The sequence below is a fragment of the Hydractinia symbiolongicarpus genome, chromosome 12, assembly GCF_029227915.1.
Source record: "Hydractinia symbiolongicarpus strain clone_291-10 chromosome 12, HSymV2.1, whole genome shotgun sequence".
Lineage (NCBI taxonomy): Eukaryota > Metazoa > Cnidaria > Hydrozoa > Anthoathecata > Hydractiniidae > Hydractinia > Hydractinia symbiolongicarpus.
This window is the reverse complement of record NC_079886.1, coordinates 4408656-4433985: the sequence shown is the minus strand read 5'-3', so window position 1 is coordinate 4433985 and position 25330 is coordinate 4408656. Positions and strand designations below refer to the sequence as shown.

Sequence of the window (25330 nt, the reverse complement as noted above, 5' to 3'; positions counted from 1 at the left end):
TTGGCACGAAAATGTGACGCAACCGTTGTAACTCAAACGGACTGATACCGTTAGAAAGTCAATGAAATGTAGTTTTTGAAACTGTCTCTATTTCTTCAGCGTGCGATAACGGCTAGGATTGGTCCTACAGTAAAAAATGACTTATTTATCTGCATTTTTAAAAGAAGCGCTACCACAGTGCCCAGTTTAACCGCTGAGTTCCGACAATCATGCCAATTTAAGAAGAATGTTATTTCATGGTGGCCAATTGTCTCATTCATCACATTTGTAAGGTCACAGTCCAAAATCTCTTCAATTAATTCCCACAGTCAATCGTTTCACTGTTAAAAGCGATGCAACCTAGTAATATCAGAAAAATATCGCTAAATACATGTTGGTACGAAAATGTGACCCAACTGTTGTAACTCAAACGGGCTGACACCGTTAGAAAGTCAATGAAATGTAGTTTTTGAAAATGTCTCAACTTCTTAGGCGTGCGATAGCGGCTAGGATTGGTACCACAGTAAAAAAAGACTTATACATCTACATTTTTAAATGAAGCGCTACCACAGCGCCCAGTGTAATCGCTGAGTTCCGTCAATCATGCCAATTTAAGAAGAATGTTATTGCATGGAGTCCAATTGTTTCAGTTATCACATTTAAAAAGTTAAAGTCCAAAATCAGTTCAAGTAAGTCCCACAGTCAATCGTTTCACTGTTAAAAGGGATGCAACGTAGTAATATCAGAAAAATATCGCTAAATACATGTTGGTACAAATATGTGACGCAACCGTTGTAACAGAAACGGACTGATACCGTTAGAAAGTCAATGAAATTTAGTTTTTGAAACTGTCTCAATTTCTTCAGCGTGCGATAACGGCTAGGATTGGACCCACAGTAAAAAATGACTTATATATCTACATTTTTAAATGACGCGGTACCACAGCGCCCAGTGAAATCACTGAGTTCTGTCAATCATGCCAATTTAAGAAGAATGTTATTGCATGTATTCCAATTGTCTCAATTATCACATTTATAAAGTTAAAGTCCAAAATCAGTTCAAGTATGTCCCACAGTCAATCGTTTCACTGTTAAAAGCGATGCAACCTAGTAATATCAAAAAAAATATCGCTAAATACATGTTGGCATGAATATGTGACGCAACCGTTGTAACTGAAACGGACTGATACCGTTAGAAAGTCAATGAAATGTAGTTTTTGAAACTGTCTCAATTTCTTCAGCGTGCGATAACGTCTAGCATTGGACCCACAGTAGAAAATGACTTATATATCTACATTTTTAAATGACGCGGTACCACAGCGCCCAGTGAAATCACTGAGTTCCGTCAATCATGCCAATTTAAGAAGAATGTTATTGCATGTATTCCAATTGTCTCAATTATCACATTTATAAAGTTAAAGTCCAAAATCAGTTCAAGAATGTCCCACAGTCAATCGTTTCACTGTTAAAAACGATGCAACCTAGTAATATCAGAAAAATATCGCTAAATACATGTTGGCACGAATATGTGACGCAACCGTTGTAACTTAAACGGACTGATACCGTTAGAAAGTCAATGAAATGTAGTTTTTGAAACTGTCTCTATTTCTTCAGCGTGCGATAACGGCTAGGATTGGTCCTACAGTAAAAAATGACTTATTTATCTGCATTTTTAAATGAAGCGCTACCACAGCGCCCAGTGTAATCGCTGAGTACCGGCAATCATGCCAATTTAAGAAGAATGTTATTTCATGAAGTCCAATTGTCTCATTCCTCACATTTGTCAGGTCACAGTACAAAATCAGTTCAATTAAGTCCCACAGTCAATCGTTTCACTGTTAAAAGCGATGCAACCTAGTAATATCAGAAAAATATCGCTAAATACCTGTTGGTACGAAAATGTGACCCAACTATTGTAACTCAAACGGGCTGACACCGTTAGAAAGTCAATGAAATGTAGTTTTTGAAAATGTCTCTACTTCTTAGGCGTGCGATAGTGGCTAGGATTGGTACCACAGTAAAAAATGACTTATATATCTACATTTTTAAATGAAGCACTACCACAGCGCCCAATGTAATCGCTGAGTTCCGTCAATCATGCCAATTTAAGAAGAATGTTATTGCATGGAGTCCAATTGTTTCAATTATCACATTTAAAAAGTTATAGTCCAAAATCAGTTCAAGTAAGTCCCACAGTCAATCGTTTCACTGTTAAAAGGAATGCAACGTAGTAATGTCAGAAAAATATCGCTAAATACATGTTGGTACAAATATGTAACGCAACCGTTGTAACAGAAACGGATTGATACCGTTAGAAAGTCAATGAAATGTAGTTTTTGAAACTGTCTCAATTTCTTCAGCGTGCGATAACGGCTAGGATTGGACCCACAGTAAAAAATGACTTATATATCTACATTTTTAAATGACGCGGTACCACAGCGCCCAGTGAAATCACTGAGTTCCGTCAATCATGCCAATTTAAGAAGAATGTTATTGCATGTATTCCAATTGTCTCAATTATCACATTTATAAAGTTAAAGTCCAAAATCAGTTCAAGTATGTCCCACAGTCAATCGTTTCACTGTTAAAAGCGATGCAACCTAGTAATATCAGAAAAATATCGCTAAATACATGTTGGCATGAATATGTGACGCAACCGTTGTAACTGAAACGGACTGATACCGTTAGAAAGTCAATGAAATGTAGTTTTTGAAACTGTCTCTATTTCTTCAGCGTGCCATAACGGCTAGGATTGGTCCCACAGTAAAAAATGACTTATATATATCTACATTTTTAAATGAAGCGCTACCACAGCGCCCAGTGAAATCACTGAGTTCCGTCAATCATGCCAATTTAAGAAGAATGTTATTTCATGGAGTCCAATTGTCTCATTCATCACATTTTTAAGGTCACAGTCCAAAATCACTTCAATTAAGTCCCACAGTCAATCGTTTCACTGGTAAAAGCGATGCAACCTAGTAATATCAGAAAAATATCGCTAAATACATGTTGGTACAAAAATGTGACCCAACTGTTGTAACTCAAACGGGGTGACACCGTTAGAAAGTCAATGAAATGTAGTTTTTGAAAATGTCTCTACTTCTTAGGCGTGCGATAGCGGCTAGGATTGGTACCACAGTAAAAAATGACTTATATATCTACATTTTTAAATGAAGCGCTACCACAGCGCCCAGTGTAATCGCTGAGTTCCGTCAATCATGCCAATTTAAGAAGAATGTTATTGCATGGAGTCCAATTGTTTCAATTATCACATTTAAAAAGTTAAAGTCCAAAATCAGTTCAAGTAAGTCCCACAGTCAATCGTTTCACTGTTAAAAGGAATGCAACGTAGTAATGTCAGAAAAATATCGCTAAATACATGTTGGTACAAATATGTGACGCAACCGTTGTAACAGAAACGGACTGATACCGTTAGAAAGTCAATGAAATGTAGTTTTTGAAACTGTCTCAATTTCTTCAGCGTGCGATAACGGCTGGGATTGGACCCACAGTAAAAAATGACTTATATATCTACATTTTTAAATGACGCGGTACCACAGCGCCCAGTGAAATCACTGAGTTCCGTCAATCATGCCAATTTAAGAAGAATGTTATTGCATGTATTCCAATTGTCTCAATTATCACATTTATAAAGTTAAAGTCCAAAGTCATTTCAAGTATGTCCCACAGTCAATCGTTTCACTGTTAAAAGCGATGCAACCTAGTAATATCAGAAAAATATCGCTAAATACATGTTGGCATGAATATGTGACGCAACCGTTGTAACTGAAACGGACTGATACCGTTAGAAAGTCAATGAAATGTAGTTTTTGAAACTGTCTCTATTTCTTCAGCGTGCCATAACGGCTAGGATTGGTCCTACAGTAAAAAATGACTTATTTATCTGCATTTTTAAATGAAGCGCTACCACAGCGCCCAGTGTAATTGCTGAGTACCGGCAATCATGCCAATTTAAGAAGAATGTTATTTCATGCAGTCCAATTGTCTCATTCCTCACATTTGTCAGGTCACAGTACAAAATCAGTTCAATTAAGTCCCACAGTCAATCGTTTCACTGTTAAAAGCGATGCAACCTAGTAATATCAGGAAAATATCGCTAAATACATGTTGGTATGAAAATGTGACCCAAGCGTTGTAACTGAGACGGACTTATACCGTTAGAAAGTCAATGAAATTTAGTTTTTGAAAATGTCTCAACTTCTTCGGCGAGCGATAGCGCCTAGGATTGGTCCCACAGTAAAAAATGACTTATATACATCTACATTTTAAATGAAGCGCTACCACAGCGCCCAGTGTAATCGCTGAGTTCCGTCAATCATGCCAATTTAAAAAGAATATTATTGCATGCGGTCCAATTGTTTCAATTATCACATTTAAAAAGTTAAAGTCCAAAATCAGTTCAAGTAAGTCCCACAGTCAATCGTTTCACTGTTAAAAGCGATGCAACCTAGTAATATCAGAAAAATAACGCTAAATACATGTTGGCACGAATATGTGACGCAACCGTTGTAACTCAAACGGACTGATACCGTTAGAAAGTCAATGAAATGTAGTTTTTGAAACTGTCTCTATTACTTCAGCGTGCGATAACGGCTAGGATTGGTCCTACAGTAAAAAATGACTTATTTATCTGCATTTTTAAATGAAGCGCTACCACAGCGCCCAGTGTAATCGCTGAGTACCGGCAATCATGCCAATTTAAGAAGAATGTTATTTTATGAAGTCCAATTGTCTCATTCCTCACATTTGTCAGGTCACAGTACAAAATCAGTTCAATTAAGTCCCACAGTCAATCGTTTCACTGTTAAAAGCGATGCAACCTAGTAATATCAGAAAAATATCGCTAAATACATGTTGGTACGAAAATGTGACCCAAGCGTTGTAACTGAGACGGACTTATACCGTAAGAAAGTCAATGAAATTTAGTTTTTGAAAATGTCTCAACCTCTTCGGCGAGCGATAGCGCCTAGGATTGGTCCCACAGTAAAAAATGACTTATATATATCTACATTTTTAAATGAAGCGCCACCACAGCGCCCAGTGAAATCGCTGAGTTCCGTCAATCATGCCAATTTAAGAAGAATGTTATTTCATGGAGTCCAATTGTCTCAATTATCACATTTATAAAGTTAAAGTCCAAAATCAGTTCAAGTATGTCCCACAGTCAATCGTTTCACTGTTAAAAGCGATGCAACCTAGTAATATCAGAAAAATATCGCTAAATACATGTTGGCATGAATATGTGACGCAACCGTTGTAACTGAAACGGACTGATACCGTTAGAAAGTCAATGAAATGTAGTTTTTGAAACTGTCTCTATTTCTTCAGCGTTCCATAACGGCTAGGATTGGTCCTACAGTAAAAAATGACTCATTTATCTAAATTTGTAATTAAATCGCTAACGGAGCGCCCAGTGTTATCGCTGAGTTTCAGCAATCATGCCAAATTAAGAAGAATTTTATTTCTTGGAATCCAATTGTCTCATTTATCACATTTGTCAGGTCACAGTACAAAATCAGTTCAATTAAGTCCCACAGTCAATCGTTTCACTGTTAAAAGCGATGCAACCTAGTAATATCAGGAAAATATCGCTAAATACAAGTTGGTACGAATATGTGACGCAACCGTTGTAACTGAAACGGACTGATGATGTTAGAAATTCAATGATATGAAGTTTTTGAAACTGTCTCCATTTCTTCACCGCCCGCTAACGGCTACGATTGCTCCCACAGTAAAAAATGACTTATTTATCTAAATTTTTAACTGAAACGCTACCACAGCGCCCAGTGTAATGGCTGAGTTCGGGCAATCATGACAAATTAAAAAGAATGTTATTTCTTGGAGTCTACTTGTGTCATTTATCACATTTATATGCTCATATTCCAAAATCAGTTCAATTAAGTCCCACAGTCAATCGTTTCACTGTTAAAAGCGATGCAACCTAGTAATACCAGAAAAATATCGCTAAATACATGTTGGTACAAAAATGTGACCCAACTGTTGTAACTCAAATGGGCTGACACCGTTAGAAAGTCAATGAAATGTAGTTTTTGAAAATGTCTCAACTTTTTCGGCGTGCGATAGCGGCTAGGATTGGACCCACAGTAAAAAATGACTTATATATCTACATATTTAAATGACGCAGTACCACAGCGCCCAGTGAAATCACTGAGTTCCGTCAATCATGCCAATTTAAGAAGAATGTTATTGCATGTATTCCAATTGTTTCAATTGTCACATTTAAAAAGTTGAAGTCCAAAATCAGTTCAAGTAAGTCCCACAGTCAATCGTTTCACTGTTAAAAGGGATGCAACGTAGTAATATCAGAAAAATATCGCTAAATACATGTTGGTACAAATATGTGACGCAACCGTTGTAACAGAAACGGACTGATACCGATAGAAAGTCAATGAAATGTTGTTTTTGAAACTGTCTCAATTTCTTCAGCGTGCGATAACGGCTAGGATTGGACCCACAGTAAAAAATGACTTATATATCTACATATTTAAATGACGCAGTACCACAGCGCCCAGTGAAATCACTGAGTTCCGTCAATCATGCCAATTTAAGAAGAATGTTATTGCATGTATTCCAATTGTCTCAATTATCACATTTATAAAGTTAAAGTCCAAAATCAGTTCAAGTATGTCCCACAGTCAATCGTTTCGCTGTTAAAAGCGATGCAACCTAGTAATATCAGAAAAATATCGCTAAATACATGTTGGCACGAATATGTGACGCAACCGTTGTAACGGAAACGGACTGATACCGTTAGAAAGTCAATGAAATGTAGTTTTTGAAACTGTCTCTATTTCTTCAGCGTGCCATAACGGCTAGGATTGGTCCTACAGTGAAAAATGACTTATTTATCTGCATTTTTAAATGAAGCGCTACCACAGCGCCCAGTGTAATCGCTGAGTTCTAGCAATCATGTCAAATTCAGAACATTGTTATTTCTTGGAGTCCAATTGTCTCAATTATCACACTTATAATGCTAAAGTCCAAAATCAGTTCAATTAAGTCCCACAGTTAATCGTTTCACTGTTAAAAGCGATACAACCTAGTAATATCAAAAAAATATCGCTAAACACATGTTGGTACGAATATGTGTCGCAACCGTTGTAACAGAAACGGACTGATACCGTTTGAAAATCAAGGAAATGTAGTTTTTAAAACTGTCTCTATTTCTTAACCTCCCGCTAACGGCTAGGATTGGTCCTACAGTAAAAAATGACTTATTTATATAAGTTTTTAAATGAAACGCTACCAAAGTTCCCAGTGTAAATGCTGAGTTCCGGCAACCATGTCAATTTAAGAAGAATGTTATTTCTTGGGGTCCAATTGTATCATTTATCACATTTATAAGGTCACAGTTCAAAATCAGTTCAATTAAATCCCACAGTAAATCGCTTCACTGTTATAAGCGATGCAACCTAGTAATATCAGAAAAATATTGCAAAATACATGTTTGTACGATTACGTGACCCGACCGTTGAAACTCAAACGGACTAATACAGGTAGAAAGTCAATGAAATGTAGTTCTTGAAACTGTCACAATTTTTTCAGCGCGCGCTAACAGCTAGGATTGGTCCCGCAGTAAGAAAGGACTTATTTATCTAAATTTTAAAATGACGCGCTACCACAGCGCCCAGTGTAATTGCTGAGTTCTAGCAATCATGTCAAATTCAGAATAATGTTATTTCGTGGAGTCCAATTGTCTCAATTATCACATTTATAAAGTTAAATGAAGCGCTACCACAGCGCCCAGTGTAATCGCTGAGTTCCGTCAATCATGCCAATTTAAGAAGAATGTTATTGCATGGAGTCCAATTGTTTCAATTATCACATTTAAAAAGTTAAAGTCCAAAATCAGTTCAAGTAAGTCCCACAGTCAATCGTTTCACTGTTAAAAGGGATGCAACGTAGTAATGTCAGAAAAATATCGCTAAATACATGTTGGTACAAATATGTGACGCAACCGTTGTAACAGAAACGGACTGATACCGTTAGAAAGTCAATGAAATGTAGTTTTTGAAACTGTCTCAATTTCTTCAGCGTGCGATAACGGCTGGGATTGGACCCACAGTAAAAAATGACTTATATATCTACATTTTTAAATAACGCGGTACCACAGCGCCCAGTGAAATCACTGAGTTCCGACAATCATGCCAATTTAAGAAGAATGTTATTTCATGCAGTCCAATTGTCTCATTCCTCACATTTGTCAGGTCACAGTACAAAATCAGTTCAATTAAGTCCCACAGTCAATCGTTTTACTGTTGAAAGCGATGCAACCTAGTAATATCAGGAAAATATCGCTAAATACATGTTGGCACGAAAATGTGACCCAAGCGTTGTAACTGAGACGGACTTATACCGTTAGAAAGTCAATGAAATTTAGTTTTTGAAAATGTCTCAAATTCTTCTGCGAGCGATAGCGCCTAGGATTGGTCCCACAGTAAAAAATGACTAATATATATCTACATTTTTAAATGAAGCGCTACCACAGCGCCGAGTGTAACCGCTGAGTTCCGTCAATCATGCCAATTTAAGAAGAATGTTATTGCATGCAGTCCAATTGTTTCAATTATCACATTTAAAAAGTTAAAGTCCAAAATCAGTTCAAGTAAGTCCCACAGTCAATTGTTCACTGTTAAAAGGGATGCAACGTAGTAATATCAGAAAAATATCGCTAAATACATGTTGGTACAAATATGTGACGCAACCGTTGTAACAGAAACGGACTGATACTGTTAGAAAGTCAATGAAATGTAGTTTTTGAAACTGTCTCTATTTCTTCAGCGTGCCATAACGGTTAGGTTTGGTCCTACAGTAAAAAATGACTTATTTATCTGCATTTTTAAATGAAGCGCTACCACAGCGCCCAGTGTAATCGCTGAGTTCTAGCAATCATGTCAAATTGAGAACATTGTTATTTCTTGGAGTCCAATTGTCTCATTCATCACATTTGTCAGGTCACAGTACAAAATCAGTTCAATTAAGTCCCACAATCAATCGTTTCACTGTTAAAAGCGATGCAACCTAGTAATATCAAAAAAATATCGCTAAATCCATGTTGGTACAAAAAGGTGACCCAAGTGTTGTAACTGAAACAGACTGATACCGTTAGAAAGTCAATGAAATTTAGTTTTTGAAAATGTCTCAACCTCTTCGGCGAGCGATAGCGGCTAGGATTGGTCCCACAGTAAAAAATGACTCATTTATCTAAATTTGTAATTAAATCGCTAACGGAGCGCCCAGTGTTATCGCTGAGTTTCAGCAATCATGCCAAATTAAGAAGAATTTTATTTCTTGGAATCCAATTGTCTCATTTATCACAATTATAACGTCAAACTCCAAAATCAGTTGAATTAAGTCCCACAGTGAATTGTTTCACTGTTAAAAGCGATGCAACCTAGTAATATCAGAAAATTATCGCTAAATACAAGTTGGTACGAATATGTGACGCAACCGTTGTAACTGAAACGGACTGATGCCGTTAGAAATTCAATGATATGTAGTTTTTGAAACTGTCTCCATTTCTTCACCGCCTGCTAACGGCTACGATTGCCCCCACAGTAAAAAATGACTTATTTATCTAAATTTTTAACTGAAACGCTACCACAGCGCCCAGTGCAATGGCTGAGTTCGGGCAATCATGACAAATTAAAAAGAATGTTATTTCTTGGAGTCTACTTGTGTCATTTATCACATTTATATGCTCATATTCCAAAATCAGTTCAATTAAGTCCCACAATCAATCGTTTCACTGTTAAAAGCGATGAAACTTAGTAGTATGAGAACACTATCGCTAAATACATGTTGGTACCAATATGTGACGCAACCGTTGTAACTGAAGCGGACTGGTACCGTTTGAAAATCAATGAAATGTAGTTTTTAAAACTGTCTCTATTTCTTTACCTCCCGCTAACGGCTAGGATTGGTCCTACAGTAAAAAATGACTTATTTATCTAAGTTTTTAAATGAAACGCTACCACAATTCCCAGTGTAAATGCTGAGTTCCGGCAACCATGTCCATTTAAAAAGAATGTTATTTCTTGGGGTCCAATTGTATCATTTATCACATTTATAAGGTCACAGTTCAAAATCAGTTTAATTAAATCCCACAGTGAATTGTTTCACTGTTAAAAGCGATGCAACCTAGTAATATCAGAAAATTATCGCTAAATACAAGTTGGTACGAATATGTGACGCAACCGTTGTAACTGAAACGGACTGATGCCGTTAGAAATTCAATGATATGTAGTTTTTGAAACTGTCTCCATTTCTTCACCGCCCGCTAACGGCTACGATTGCTCCCACAGTAAAAAATGACTTATTTATCTAAATTTTTAACTGAAACGCTACCACAGCGCCCAGTGCAATGGCTGAGTTCGGGCAATCATGACAAATTAAAAAGAATGTTATTTCTTGGAGTCTACTTGTGTCATTTATCACATTTATATGCTCATATTCCAAAATCAGTTCAGTTAAGTCCCAAAATCAATTGTTTCACTGTTAAAAGCGATGCAACTTAGTAGTATGAGAACACTATTGCTAAATACATGTTGGTACCAATATGTGACGCAACCGTTGTAACTGAAGCGGACTGGTACCGTTTGAAAATCAATGAAATGTAGTTTTTAAAACTGTCTCTATTTCTTTACCTCCCGCTAACGGCTAGGATTGGTCCTACAGTAAAAAATGACTTATTTATCTAAGTTTTTAAATGAAACGCTACCACAGTTCCCAGTGTAAATAGTGAGTTCCGGCAATCATGTCCATTTAAAAAGAATGTTATTTCTTGGGGTCCAATTGTATCATTTATCACATTTATAAGGTCACAGTTCAAAATCAGTTTAATTAAATCCCACAGTAAATCGCTTCACTGTTATAAGCGATGCAACCTAGTAATATCAGAAAAATATTGCAAAATACATGTTTGTACGATTACGTGACCCAACCGTTGAAACTCAAACGGACTAATACAGGTAGAAAGTCAATGAAATGTAGTTCTTGAAACTGTCACTATTTTTTCAGCGCGCGCTAACAGCTAGGATTGGTCCCGCAGTAAGAAAGGACTTATTTATCTAAATTTTTAAATGACGCGCTACCACAGCGCCCAGTGTAATCGCTGAAATCTAGCAATCATGTCAAATTCAGAATAATGTTATTTCGTGGAGTCCAATTGTCTCAATTATCACATTTATAAAGTTAAAGTCGAAAATCAGTTCAAGTATATCCCACAGTCAATCGTTTCACTGTTAAAAACGATGCAACCTAGTAATATCAGAAAAATATCGCTAAATACATGTTGGCACGAATATGTGACGCAACCGTTGTAACTCAAACGAACTGATACCGTTAGAAAGTCAATGAAATGTAGTTTTTGAAACTGTCTCTATTTCTTCAGCGTGCGATAACGGCTAGGATTGGTCCTACAGTAAAAAATGAATTATTTATCTGCATTTTTAAATGAACCGCTACCACAGCGCCCAGTGTAATCGCTGAGTACCGGCAATCATGCCAATTTAAGAAGAGTGTTATTTCATGGAGTCCAATTGTCTCATTCATCACATTTGTAAGGTCACAGTCCAAAATCACTTCAATTAAGTCCCACAGTCAATCGTTTCACTGTTATAAGCGATGCACCCTAGTAATACCAGAAAAATATCGCTAAATACATGTTGGTACAAAAATGTGACCCAACTGTTGTAACTCAAATGGGCTGACACCGTGAAAAAGTCAATGAAATGTAGTTTTTGAAAATGTCTCAACTTCTTCGGCGTGCGATAGCGGCTAGGATTGGTACCACAGTAAAAAATGACTTATTTATCTACATTTTTAAATGAAGCGCTACCACAGCGCCCAGTGTAATCGGTGAGTTCCGTCAATCATGCGAATTTAAGAAGAATGTTATTGCATGGAGTCCAATTGTTTCAATTGTCACATTTAAAAAGTTAAAGTCCAAAATCAGTTCAAGTAAGTCCCACAGTCAATCGTTTCACTGTTAAAAGGATGCAACGTAGTAATATCAGAAAAATATCGCTAAATACATGTTGGTACAAATATGTGACCCAACCGTTAAAACTCAAACGGACTAATACAGGTAGAAAGTCCATGAAATGTAGTTTTTGAAAATGTCTCAAATTCTTCTGCGAGCGATAGCGCCTAGGATTGGTCCCACAGTAAAAAATGACTAATATATATCTACATTTTTAAATGAAGCGCTACCACAGCGCCGAGTGTAACCGCTGAGTTCCGTCAATCATGCCAATTTAAGAAGAATGTTATTGCATGCAGTCCAATTGTTTCAATTATCACATTTAAAAAGTTAAAGTCCAAAATCAGTTCAAGTAAGTCCCACAGTCAATTGTTCACTGTTAAAAGGGATGCAACGTAGTAATATCAGAAAAATATCGCTAAATACATGTTGGTACAAATATGTGACGCAACCGTTGTAACAGAAACGGACTGATACTGTTAGAAAGTCAATGAAATGTAGTTTTTGAAACTGTCTCTATTTCTTCAGCGTGCCATAACGGTTAGGTTTGGTCCTACAGTAAAAAATGACTTATTTATCTGCATTTTTAAATGAAGCGCTACCACAGCGCCCAGTGTAATCGCTGAGTTCTAGCAATCATGTCAAATTGAGAACATTGTTATTTCTTGGAGTCCAATTGTCTCATTCATCACATTTGTCAGGTCACAGTACAAAATCAGTTCAATTAAGTCCAACAGTCAATCGTTTCACTGTTAAAAGCGATGCAACCTAGTAATATCAAAAAAATATCGCTAAATCCATGTTGGTACAAAAAGGTGACCCAAGTGTTGTAACTGAAACAGACTGATACCGTTAGAAAGTCAATGAAATTTAGTTTTTGAAAATGTCTCAACCTCTTCGGCGAGCGATAGCGGCTAGGATTGGTCCCACAGTAAAAAATGACTCATTTATCTAAATTTGTAATTAAATCGCTAACGGAGCGCCCAGTGTTATCGCTGAGTTTCAGCAATCATGCCAAATTAAGAAGAATTTTATTTCTTGGAATCCAATTGTCTCATTTATCACAATTATAACGTCAAACTCCAAAATCAGTTGAATTAAGTCCCACAGTGAATTGTTTCACTGTTAAAAGCGATGCAACCTAGTAATATCAGAAAATTATCGCTAAATACAAGTTGGTACGAATATGTGACGCAACCGTTGTAACTGAAACGGACTGATGCCGTTAGAAATTCAATGATATGTAGTTTTTGAAACTGTCTCCATTTCTTCACCGCCTGCTAACGGCTACGATTGCCCCCACAGTAAAAAATGACTTATTTATCTAAATTTTTAACTGAAACGCTACCACAGCGCCCAGTGCAATGGCTGAGTTCGGGCAATCATGACAAATTAAAAAGAATGTTATTTCTTGGAGTCTACTTGTGTCATTTATCACATTTATATGCTCATATTCCAAAATCAGTTCAATTAAGTCCCACAATCAATCGTTTCACTGTTAAAAGCGATGAAACTTAGTAGTATGAGAACACTATCGCTAAATACATGTTGGTACCAATATGTGACGCAACCGTTGTAACTGAAGCGGACTGGTACCGTTTGAAAATCAATGAAATGTAGTTTTTAAAACTGTCTCTATTTCTTTACCTCCCGCTAACGGCTAGGATTGGTCCTACAGTAAAAAATGACTTATTTATCTAAGTTTTTAAATGAAACGCTACCACAGTTCCCAGTGTAAATGCTGAGTTCCGGCAACCATGTCCATTTAAAAAGAATGTTATTTCTTGGGGTCCAATTGTATCATTTATCACATTTATAAGGTCACAGTTCAAAATCAGTTTAATTAAATCCCACAGTGAATTGTTTCATTGTTAAAAGCGATGCAACCTAGTAATATCAGAAAATTATCGCTAAATACAAGTTGGTACGAATATGTGACGCAACCGTTGTAACTGAAACGGACTGATGCCGTTAGAAATTCAATGATATGTAGTTTTTGAAACTGTCTCCATTTCTTCACCGCCCGCTAACGGCTACGATTGCTCCCACAGTAAAAAATGACTTATTTATCTAAATTTTTAACTGAAACGCTACCACAGCGCCCAGTGCAATGGCTGAGTTCGGGCAATCATGACAAATTAAAAAGAATGTTATTTCTTGGAGTCTACTTGTGTCATTTATCACATTTATATGCTCATATTCCAAAATCAGTTCAATTAAGTCCCAAAATCAATTGTTTCACTGTTAAAAGCGATGCAACTTAGTAGTATGAGAACACTATCGCTAAATACATGTTGGTACCAATATGTGACGCAACCGTTGTAACTGAAGCGGACTGGTACCGTTTGAAAATCAATGAAATGTAGTTTTTAAAACTGTCTCTATTTCTTTACCTCCCGCTAACGGCTAGGATTGGTCCTACAGTAAAAAATGACTTATTTATCTAAGTTTTTAAATGAAACGCTACCACAGTTCCCAGTGTAAATAGTGAGTTCCGGCAATCATGTCCATTTAAAAAGAATGTTATTTCTTGGGGTCCAATTGTATCATTTATCACATTTATAAGGTCACAGTTCAAAATCAGTTTAATTAAATCCCACAGTAAATCGCTTCACTGTTATAAGCGATGCAACCTAGTAATATCAGAAAAATATTGCAAAATACATGTTTGTACGATTACGTGACCCAACCGTTGAAACTCAAACGGACTAATACAGGTAGAAAGTCAATGAAATGTAGTTCTTGAAACTGTCACTATTTTTTCAGCGCGCGCTAACAGCTAGGATTGGTCCCGCAGTAAGAAAGGACTTATTTATCTAAATTTTTAAATGACGCGCTACCACAGCGCCCAGTGTAATCGCTGAAATCTAGCAATCATGTCAAATTCAGAATAATGTTATTTCGTGGAGTCCAATTGTCTCAATTATCACATTTATAAAGTTAAAGTCGAAAATCAGTTCAAGTATATCCCACAGTCAATCGTTTCACTGTTAAAAACGATGCAACCTAGTAATATCAGAAAAATATCGCTAAATACATGTTGGCACGAATATGTGACGCAACCGTTGTAACTCAAACGAACTGATACCGTTAGAAAGTCAATGAAATGTAGTTTTTGAAACTGTCTCTATTTCTTCTGCGTGCGATAACGGCTAGGATTGGTCCTACAGTAAAAAATGAATTATTTATCTGCATTTTTAAATGAAGCGCTACCACAGCGCCCAGTGTAATCGCTGAGTACCGGCAATCATGCCAATTTAAGAAGAGTGTTATTTCATGGAGTCCAATTGTCTCATTCATCACATTTGTAAGGTCACAGTCCAAAATCACTTCAATTAAGTCCCACAGTCAATCGTTTCACTGTTATAAGCGATGCACCCTAGTAATACCAGAAAAATATCGCTAAATACATGTTGGTACAAAAATGTGACCCAACTGTTGTAACTCAAATGGGCTGACACCGTGAAAAAGTCAATGAAATGTAGTTTTTGAAAATGTCTCAACTTCTTCGGCGTGCGATAGCGGCTAGGATTGGTACCACAGTAAAAAATGACTTATTTATCTACATTTTTAAATGAAGCGCTACCACAGCGCCCAGTGTAATCGGTGAGTTCCGTCAATCATGCGAATTTAAGAAGAATGTTATTGCATGGAGTCCAATTGTTTCAATTGTCACATTTAAAAAGTTAAAGTCCAAAATCAGTTCAAGTAAGTCCCACAGTCAATCGTTTCACTGTTAAAAGGATGCAACGTAGTAATATCAGAAAAATATCGCTAAATACATGTTGGTACAAATATGTGACCCAACCGTTAAAACTCAAACGGACTAATACAGGTAGAAAGTCCATGAAATGTAGTTCTTGAAACTGTCACTATTTTTTCAGCGCGCCATAACGGCTAGGATTGGTCCTACAGTAAAAAATGACTTATTTATCTGCATTTTTAAATGAAGCGCTACCACAGCGCCCAGTGTAATCGCTGAGTACCGGCAATCATACCAATTTAAGAAGAATGTTATTTCATGCAGTCCAATTGTCTCATTCCTCACATTTGTCAGGTCACAGTACAAAATCAGTTCAATTAAGTCCCACAGTCAATCGTTTCACTGTTAAAAGCGATGCAACCTAGTAATATCAGGAAAATATCGCTAAATACATGTTGGCACGAAAATGTGACCCAAGCGTTGTAACTGAGACGGACTTATACCGTTAGAAAGTCAATGAAATTTAGTTTTTGAAAATGTCTCAATTTCTTCTGCGAGCGATAGCGCCTAGGATTGGTCCCACAGTAAAAAATGACTTATATATATCTACATTTTTAATTGACGTGCTACCACAGCGCCCAGTGTAATCGCTGAGTTCCGTCAATCATGCCAATTTAAGAAGAATGTTATTGCATGGAGTCCAATTGTTTCAATTATCACATTTAAAAAGTTAAAGTCCAAAATCAGTTCAAGTAAGTCCCACAGTCAATCGTTTCACTGTTAAAAGGGATGCAACGTAGAAATGTCAAAAAAATATCGCTAAATACATGTTGGTACAAATATGTGACGCAACCGTTGTAACAGAAACGGACTGGTACCGTTAGAAAGTCAATGAAATGTAGTTTTTGAAACTGTCTCTATTTCTTCAGCGTGCCATAACGGCTAGGATTGGTCCTACAGTAAAAAATGACTTATTTATCTGCATTTTTAAATGAAGCGCTACCACATGGCCCAGTGTAATCGCTGAGTACCGGCAATCATGCCAATTTAAGAAGAATGTTATTTCATGCAGTCCAATTGTCTCATTCCTCACATTTGTCAGGTCACAGTACAAAATCAGTTCAATTAAGTCCCACAGTCAATCGTTTCACTGTTAAAAGCGATGCAACCTAGTAATATCAGGAAAATATCGCTAAATACATGTTGGCACGAAAATGTGACCCAAGCGTTGTAACTGAGACGGACTTATACCGTTAGAAAGTCAATGAAATTTAGTTTTTGAAAATGTCTCAATTTCTTCTGCGAGCGATAGCGCCTAGGATTGATCCCACAGTAAAAAATGACTTATATATATATCTACGTTTTTAAATGAAGCGCTACCACAGCGCCCAGTGTAATCGCTGAGTTCCGTCAATCATGCCAATTTAAGAAGAATGTTATTGCATGGAGTCCAATTGTTTCAATTATCACATTTAAAAAGTTAAAGTCCAAAATCAGTTCAAGTAAGTCCCACAGTCAATCGTTTCACTGTTAAAAGGGATGCAACGTAGAAATGTCAAAAAAATATCGCTAAATACATGTTGGTACAAATATATGACGCAACCGTTGTAACAGAAACGGACTGGTACCGTTAGAAAGTCAATGAAATGTAGTTTTTGAAACTGTCTCTATTTCTTCAGCGTGCCATAACGGCTAGGATTGGTCCTACAGTAAAAAATGACTTATTTATCTGCATTTTTAAATGAAGCGCTACCACATGGCCCAGTGTAATCGCTGAGTACCGGCAATCATGCCAATTTAAGAAGAATGTTATTTCATGCAGTCCAATTGTCTCATTCCTCACATTTGTCAGGTCACAGTACAAAATCAGTTCAATTAAGTCCCACAGTCAATCGTTTCACTGTTAAAAGCGATGCAACCTAGTAATATCAGGAAAATATCGCTAAATACATGTTGGCACGAAAATGTGACCCAAGCGTTGTAACTGAGACGGACTTATACCGTTAGAAAGTCAATGAAATTTAGTTTTTGAAAATGTCTCAATTTCTTCTGCGAGCGATAGCGCCTAGGATTGATCCCACAGTAAAAAATGACTTATATATATATCTACGTTTTTAAATGAAGCGCTACCACAGCGCCCAGTGTAATCGCTGAGTTCCGTCAATCATGCCAATTTAAGAAGAATGTTATTGCATGCAGTCCAATTGTCTCATTCATCACATTTGTAAGGTCACAGTCCAAAATCACTTCAATTAAGTCCCACAGTCAATCGTTTCACTGTTATAAGCGATGCACCCTAGTAATACCAGAAAAATATCGCTAAATACATGTTGGTACAAAAATGTGACCCAACTGTTGTAACTCAAATGGGCTGACACCGTGAAAAAGTCAATGAAATGTAGTTTTTGAAAATGTCTCAACTTCTTCGGCGTGCGATAGCGGCTAGGATTGGTACCACAGTAAAAAATGACTTATTTATCTACATTTTTAAATGAAGCGCTACCACAGCGCCCAGTGTAATCGGTGAGTTCCGTCAATCATGCGAATTTAAGAAGAATGTTATTGCATGGAGTCCAATTGTTTCAATTGTCACATTTAAAAAGTTAAAGTCCAAAATCAGTTCAAGTAAGTCCCACAGTCAATCGTTTCACTGTTAAAAGGGATGCAACGTAGTAATATCAGAAAAATATCGCTAAATACATGTTGGTACAAATATGTGACGCAACCGTTGTAACAGAAACGGACTGATACCGTTAGAAAGTCAATGAAATGTAGTTTTTGAAACTGTCTCGATTCCTTCAGCGTGCCATAACGGTTAGGATTGGTCCTACAGTAAAAAATGACTTATTTATCTGCATTTTTAAATGAAGTTCTACAACAGCGCCCAGTGTAATCGCTGAAAACCAGCAATCATGCCAATTTAAGTAGAATGTTTATTCATGGAGTCCAATTGTCTCATTCATCACATTTGTCAGGTCACAGTACAAAATCAGTTCAATTAAGTCCAACAGTCAATCGTTTCACTGTTAAAAGCGATGCAACCTAGTAATATCAAAAAAATATCGCTAAATCCATGTTGGTACGAAAATGTGACCCAAGTGTTGTAACTGAAACAGACTGATACCGTTAGAAAGTCAATGAAATTTAGTTTTTGAAAATGTTTCAACTTCTTCGGCGAGCGATAGCGGCTAGGATTGGTCCGACAGTAAAAAATGACTCATTTATCTAAATTTGTAATTAAATCGCTAACGGAGCGCCCAGTGTTATCGCTGAGTTTCAGCAATCATGCCAAATTAAGAAGAATTTTATTTCTTGGAATCCAATTGTCTCATTTATCACAATTATAAGGTCAAACTCCAAAATCAGTTGAATTAAGTCCCACAGTGAATTGTTTCACTGTTAAAAGCGATGCAACCTAGTAATATCAGAAAATTATCGCTAAATACAAGTTAGTACGAATATGTGACGCAACCGTTGTAACTGAAACGGACTGATGCCGTTAGAAATTCAATTATATGTAGTTTTTGAAACTGTCTCCATTTCTTCAACGCCCGCTAACGGCTACGATTGCTTCCACAGTAAAAAATGACTTATTTATCTAAATTTTTAACTGAAACGCTACCACAGCGCCCAGTGCAATGGCTGAGTTCGGGCAATCATGACAAATTAAGAAGAATGTTATTTCTTGGAGTCTACTTGTGTCATTTATCACATTTATATGCTCATATTCCAAAATCAGTTCAATTAAGTCCCACAATCAATCGTTTCACTGTTAAAAGCGATGCAACTTAGTAGTATGAGAACACTATCGCTAAATACATGTTGGTACCAATATGTGACGCAACCGTTGTAACTGAAGCAGACTGGTACCGTTTGAAAATCAATGAAATGTAGTTTTTAAAACTGTCTCTATTTCTTTACCTCCCGCTAACGGCTAGGATTGGTCCTACAGTAAAAAATGACTTATTTATCTAAGTTTTTAAATGAAACGCTACCACAGTTCCCAGTGTAAATGCTGAGTTCCGGCAACCATGTCCATTTAAAAAGAATGTTATTTCTTGGGGTCCAATTGTATCATTTATCAAATTCACAAGGTCACAGTTCAAAATCAGTTTAATTAAATCCCACAGTCATTCGCTTCACTGTTATAAGCGATGCAACCTAGTAATATCAGAAAAATATTGCAAAATACATGTTTGTACGATTACGTGACCCAACCGTTGAAACTCAAACGGACTAATACAGGTAGAAAGTCAATGAAATGTAGTTCTTGAAACTGTCACTATTTTTTCAGCGCGCGCTAACAGCTAGGATTGGTCCCGCAATAAGAAAGGACTTATTTATCTAAATTTTTAAATGACGCGCTACCACAGCACCCAGTGTCATCGCTGAAATCTAGCAATCATGTCAAATTCAGAATAATGTTATTTCGTGGAGTCCAATTGTCTCAATTATCACATTTATAAAGTTAAAGTCCAAAATCAGTTCAAGTATGTCCCACAGTCAATCGTTTCACTGTTAAAAACGATGCAACCTAGTAATATCAGAAAAATATCGCTAAATACATGTTTGCACGAATATGTGACGCAACTGTTTTAACAGAAACGAACTGATACCGTTAGAAAGTCAATGAAATGTAGTTTTTGAAACTGTCTCTATTTCTTCAGCGTGCGATAACGGCTAGGATTGGTCCTACAGTAAAAAATGAATTATTTATCTGCATTTTTAAATGAAGCGCTACCACAGCGCCCAGTGTAATCGCTGAGTACCGGCAATCATGCCAATTTAAGAAGAGTGTTATTTCATGGAGTCCAATTGTCTCATTCATCACATTTGTAAGGTCACAGTCCAAAATCACTTCAATTAAGTCCCACAGTCAATCGTTTCACTTTTAAAAGCGATGCAACCTAGTAATACCAGAAAAATATCGCTAAATACATGTTGGTACAAAAATGTGACCCAACTGTTGTAACTCAAATGGGCTGACACCGTTAAAAAGTCAATGAAATGTAGTTTTTGAAAATGTCTCAACTTCTTCGGCGTGCGATAGCGGCTAGGATTGGTACCACAGTAAAAAATGACTTATTTATCTACATTTTTAAATGAAGTGCTACCACAGCGCCCAGTGTAATCGCTGAGTTCCGTCAATCATGCGAATTTAAGAAGAATGTTATTGCATGGAGTCCAATTGTTTCAATTGTCACATTTAAAAAGTTAAAGTCCAAAATCAGTTCAAGTAAGTCCCACAGTCAATCGTTTCACTGTTAAAAGGGATGCAACCTAGTAATATCAGAAAAATATCGCTAAATACATGTTGGCACGAATATGTGACGCAACCGCTGTAACGGAAACGGACTGATACCGTTAGAAAGTCAATGAAATGTAGTTTTTGAAACTGTCTCTATTTCTTCAGCGTGCCATAACGGCTAGGACTGGTCCTACAGTGAAAAATGACTTATTTATCTGCATTTTTAAATGAAGCGCTACCACAGCGCCCAGTGTAATCGTTGAGTTCTAGCAATCATGTCAAATTCAGAACATTGTTATTTCTTGGAGCCCAATTGTCTCAATTATCACATTTATAAGGTCACAGTTCAAAATCAGTTCATTTAAATCCCACAGTAAATCGCTTCACTGTTATAAGCGATGCAACCTAGTAATATCAGAAAAATATTGCAAAATTCATGTTTGTACGATTACGTGACCCAACCGTTGAAACTCAAACGGACTAATACAGGTAGAAAGTCAATGAAATGTAGTTCTTGAAACTGTCACTATTTTTTCAGCGCGCGCTAACAGCTAGGATTGGTCCCGCAGTAAGAAAGGACTTATTTCTCTAAATTTTAAAATGACGCGCTACCACAGCGCCCAGTGTAATCGCTGAGTTCTAGCAATCATGTCAAATTCAGAATAATGTTATTTCGTGGAGTCCAATTGTCTCAATTATCACATTTATAAAGTTAATTGAAGCGCTACTACAGCGCCCAGTGTAATCGCTGAGTACCGGCAATCATGCCAATTTAAGAAGAGTGTTATTTCATGGAGTCCAATTGTCTATTCATCACATTTGTAAGGTCACAGTCCAAAATCAGTTCAATTAAATCCCACAGTCAATCGTTTCACTGTTAAAAGCGATGCAACCTAGTAATATCAGAAAAATATCGCTAAATTCATGTTGGCACGAATATGTGACGCAACCGTTGTAACTGACACGGACTGATACCGTTAGAAAGTCAATGAAATGTAGTCTTTGAAACTGTCTCTATTTCTTCGGCGTGCGATAACGGCTAGGATTGGACCCACAGTAAAAAATGACTTATATAGAGATAGGAAAAGGCGGATGTTAGGACAGACCCCGTTGGCACTTTACCATTCCACGTCAAATTATAGGCCATCCACGTCAAATCAACGATAGAAGAGTCTATAAAATCCGTTAGCACCTACGAATGTCCGGATCCGCCCCAACCCCCCAACCCCCGCCGTGTCCCCCGGGCCCCCTCCCCTCCCCATGGGTCCCTACCCACCCTCATCTGTCGTGCCTTATAATTTATAGTGTTATGTGTGTCTATAATGTCCTCTTGCTAGTGTGGTAATACCATCATCCAAAATTATGCGCTTATCATCATCCGCATTGAGCGCGAGTTTATTTGTTTTTATCGTGTGGACATCGTGCTTAATCGATCTGAAGGTCATCTGTTCTCTGTAAACATTTTCACCCTCCAACAGGCATCTCTTATAATCATCGAAACCTATGGTCTTCCTTACCACACACTTCTTGACCCCCTTGCACCTCTTATCCTCCCTACCACATAGCTGTTTGTATGCGTACGTCTTCGCTCTTAGAGCCACAAACTCGGTCATCACCTTACCACCCAACTCGTCCTTCATCAGCCCAATGATCTTTTTATTCAAACCTAATGGTAGAGGTCTACCATCTTCCTTATCATACCCCGATGTGTCAAATCTAGCAGACACATCATCGGCGATATCTTTGTAAAAGTCGTTGGTTTTGATGTGGTATACGAATGAATCAGTATCCATGTAACACAGTTTCACGTCATCACCATATTTCGGCTTCATGTAATCATAGTGAAACTCGTACATAATCATCTTGGACATGTCGAGAATTGCCAGTCCCAGGTATATCGGCTTATTCATTTTGATCTTTATCTTGGACATTTCAACACCCATCAGTGTTTCTGAGAACCATGTGCTACCCTTGAAGTTGGGCTTCATCACCAGCTTCTCATACTGTTCCTTCTTCGTAGCCAAGCGTATATCTTTGTGTTTACGCTGATTCTCCATTGCCTTACCAAAGAACGAATTGTTCATCAGCTTGAAAAAGTCCTTCTCAAAGTCATTCTTCGACTCCGTGCGCAGCCGTGTATTGAAGTCGATGTATGACTTCAGCCACGCACTCTGATTAAATCTCAAGACCCTATGAACCTTCTCAAGAACAAGACCATGCTTCAACGCTTGAGCAAGCGCACGGATATGAGTGATATATTTCGTCTTATCAGAAAGACATGGCGTCAGCTTCTCGACGCCATTAATCTCCTTCCTCTCGGGCATGAAAGGAAGGTCGCTATGAGAATCATGAAGCTCCCGCGGATAGCTCACATCGACCTCAAGGATGTACCCCTCTTCACCATCTTCCTCAGCTAATTGCGAAATCAGTTCGGATGTGAAATCAGAAACCGTGTCATCAACCCACTCAAACCCCCCGGTCGGCATCTTCTGAATCATGGCCCAGCCGTACAAATTATTTGCATCTAGGTACTGAAGATAGCTATTAACCTCCTTCCTCCTGACCTTCCTCCCGACCTTGGTGGCTTTGGTGGTATATTGTTTCCCCTCTTTCGGTGTGGTTGGTCCCCAACATGACTTTTCATACAAACTCATGACCTTGTCCTTCATGGCTCTGTAGGCTTTACTGATTTTCAGCCTGATCGTCCTAGGTGCATGTTTCATTATCCAGTACCTCAAGTATCTCATTTTTGTTTTCACTATAGGTCTGGTTTTAGCCATTTCCTGCCGCTCAAAAATATCCATGTCAGAGCCATCAGGTGGATTGTACAAGTCACCCATATACTTATTGTTGGCCTTGGCGTGGCGGTGGACAGCCTGACACAATCCACCCCTAATACCACTCTCAATGAACATGACCATCTCCATATCCGACAATAGATGTAGACTAACCTTGGTCTTTTTCAGACATGCTTGCCAGGTTAATCCGGGAGTTGTGTAGAAATGCGCGGGATCTAGTTCGTAGTATCTGGAACACGTCTCTCTGAATGTCTCAAACACATCAGCGAGCAATAGAACATCTGTCTTGAGATAGATGTCGTGATAAATGCCCATATTCCCAACCTTCATGTCCTTCCACACCTTCTGGGCATGTGCATAATCGGCATCACTGATGTGACTCATGTTCAGCTTGCTGTAGAAATCATCCTTTGACGGGAGCTCAGTTTCATTAAACCTATCGAATGAGTTAACATACTCATATGGGTATACACCCTTCCTTCTCATTATGTTGAATTCGTCACCATTGAAGAATTTTCGAAGGTTTTTGCACTGATCATCTGATAGGTTGTCAGCCAGAGAGCTTAGGCCGCTTGACATAAATCTAAATGAATCGATGAATCTCAGCTTTATCTTCCTGTCCTTAGTCTCACCATTTTTGTCGATGTATTCACCAACCTTAACATCGGTCGAGAAAGAGATATATTTCTCCTTATTCTCTGCGATTACATCCATACCATCCTCTCCGTACTTCCTTGCAAGCTCCTTAATGAATAAATGCGCATCATATCCGCTCAGATTGTGGAAGACAACCGGGATATAATTAGGTACCTTATACCGCAGATTACACCCCTGATGAGCGGCTCCACGAAACTTACCGGTGAAATGACAGTGATCCCTAACCTTGATGTCATCCTTGTCATCAAATTCCTTCATGCAAATGTGGCACACCTCGGCTCTATTGAAACCGTCACGCTCCTCATCCGTCAGTGGATCCATTTCTTTCTGAGGAAACATGTTATATAACCTTTCCGCCTCGGAAACCACATGATCCACAAAACGCGTAACACAGTCCTCACCGCGATAAAGATTAAGAGGGTTGGGAACGTCACCATGAGCATATTTACTATAACAACAGAATCCGGTTGGGACATGCTTACCGACTTTCTCGGTTGATGATCCGCCTTTTCTCTCATCCTCCGGCAATTCTTGTGTAAAAGCCTCGAAATCAGCATACATGATGAATGGGACCTTGAGCTGAAACTTACCATCGCTGAAGGTTAGAGTGGTACCCTCTTTGGGGAGTTGAACCTTAGCAGCATCATTATCCTTGCAATACTCAAAGTGCTCATCCCTTTTCATCTCACTCGGGAAACCGGAAAGACAATTCAAGCAATAATGTTCTTTATTCTTATGCTTTGAGTTAACCTTGCTCAGGACACCACTCAGGTTCTTAACAGCGATATAGTGCCTCTTATCCCCTTCACACAGTAAAAACAAAACAACCGTCTCATCCCGGTCAAGATGCTTCGACTTTCGACACATATAGACACCCTCTATGTCATCTTTCGTCAAAACATGCACAGCGACATCGGGGTT

General features: G+C 37.8%; 1 protein-coding gene across 1 annotated transcript in view; it reads right to left on the bottom strand.

Annotated features, from left to right (window-relative positions):
• The window catches only part of LOC130622378 (uncharacterized), a 52476-nt gene extending 28340 nt beyond the window's left edge, over window positions 1-24136 (bottom strand). Inside the window, exons 1-4 of the mRNA XM_057437834.1 lie at window positions 23906-24136; window positions 23519-23809; window positions 23183-23419; window positions 22639-23125 (exon numbers count right to left, since the gene is read on the bottom strand). Coding sequence (XP_057293817.1) covers window positions 22639-23125; window positions 23183-23419; window positions 23519-23809; window positions 23906-24136 — 1246 coding nt within the window. The remainder of the gene's footprint in view (window positions 1-22638; window positions 23126-23182; window positions 23420-23518; window positions 23810-23905) is intronic.
• Window positions 24137-25330: the final 1194 nt, after the last annotated feature.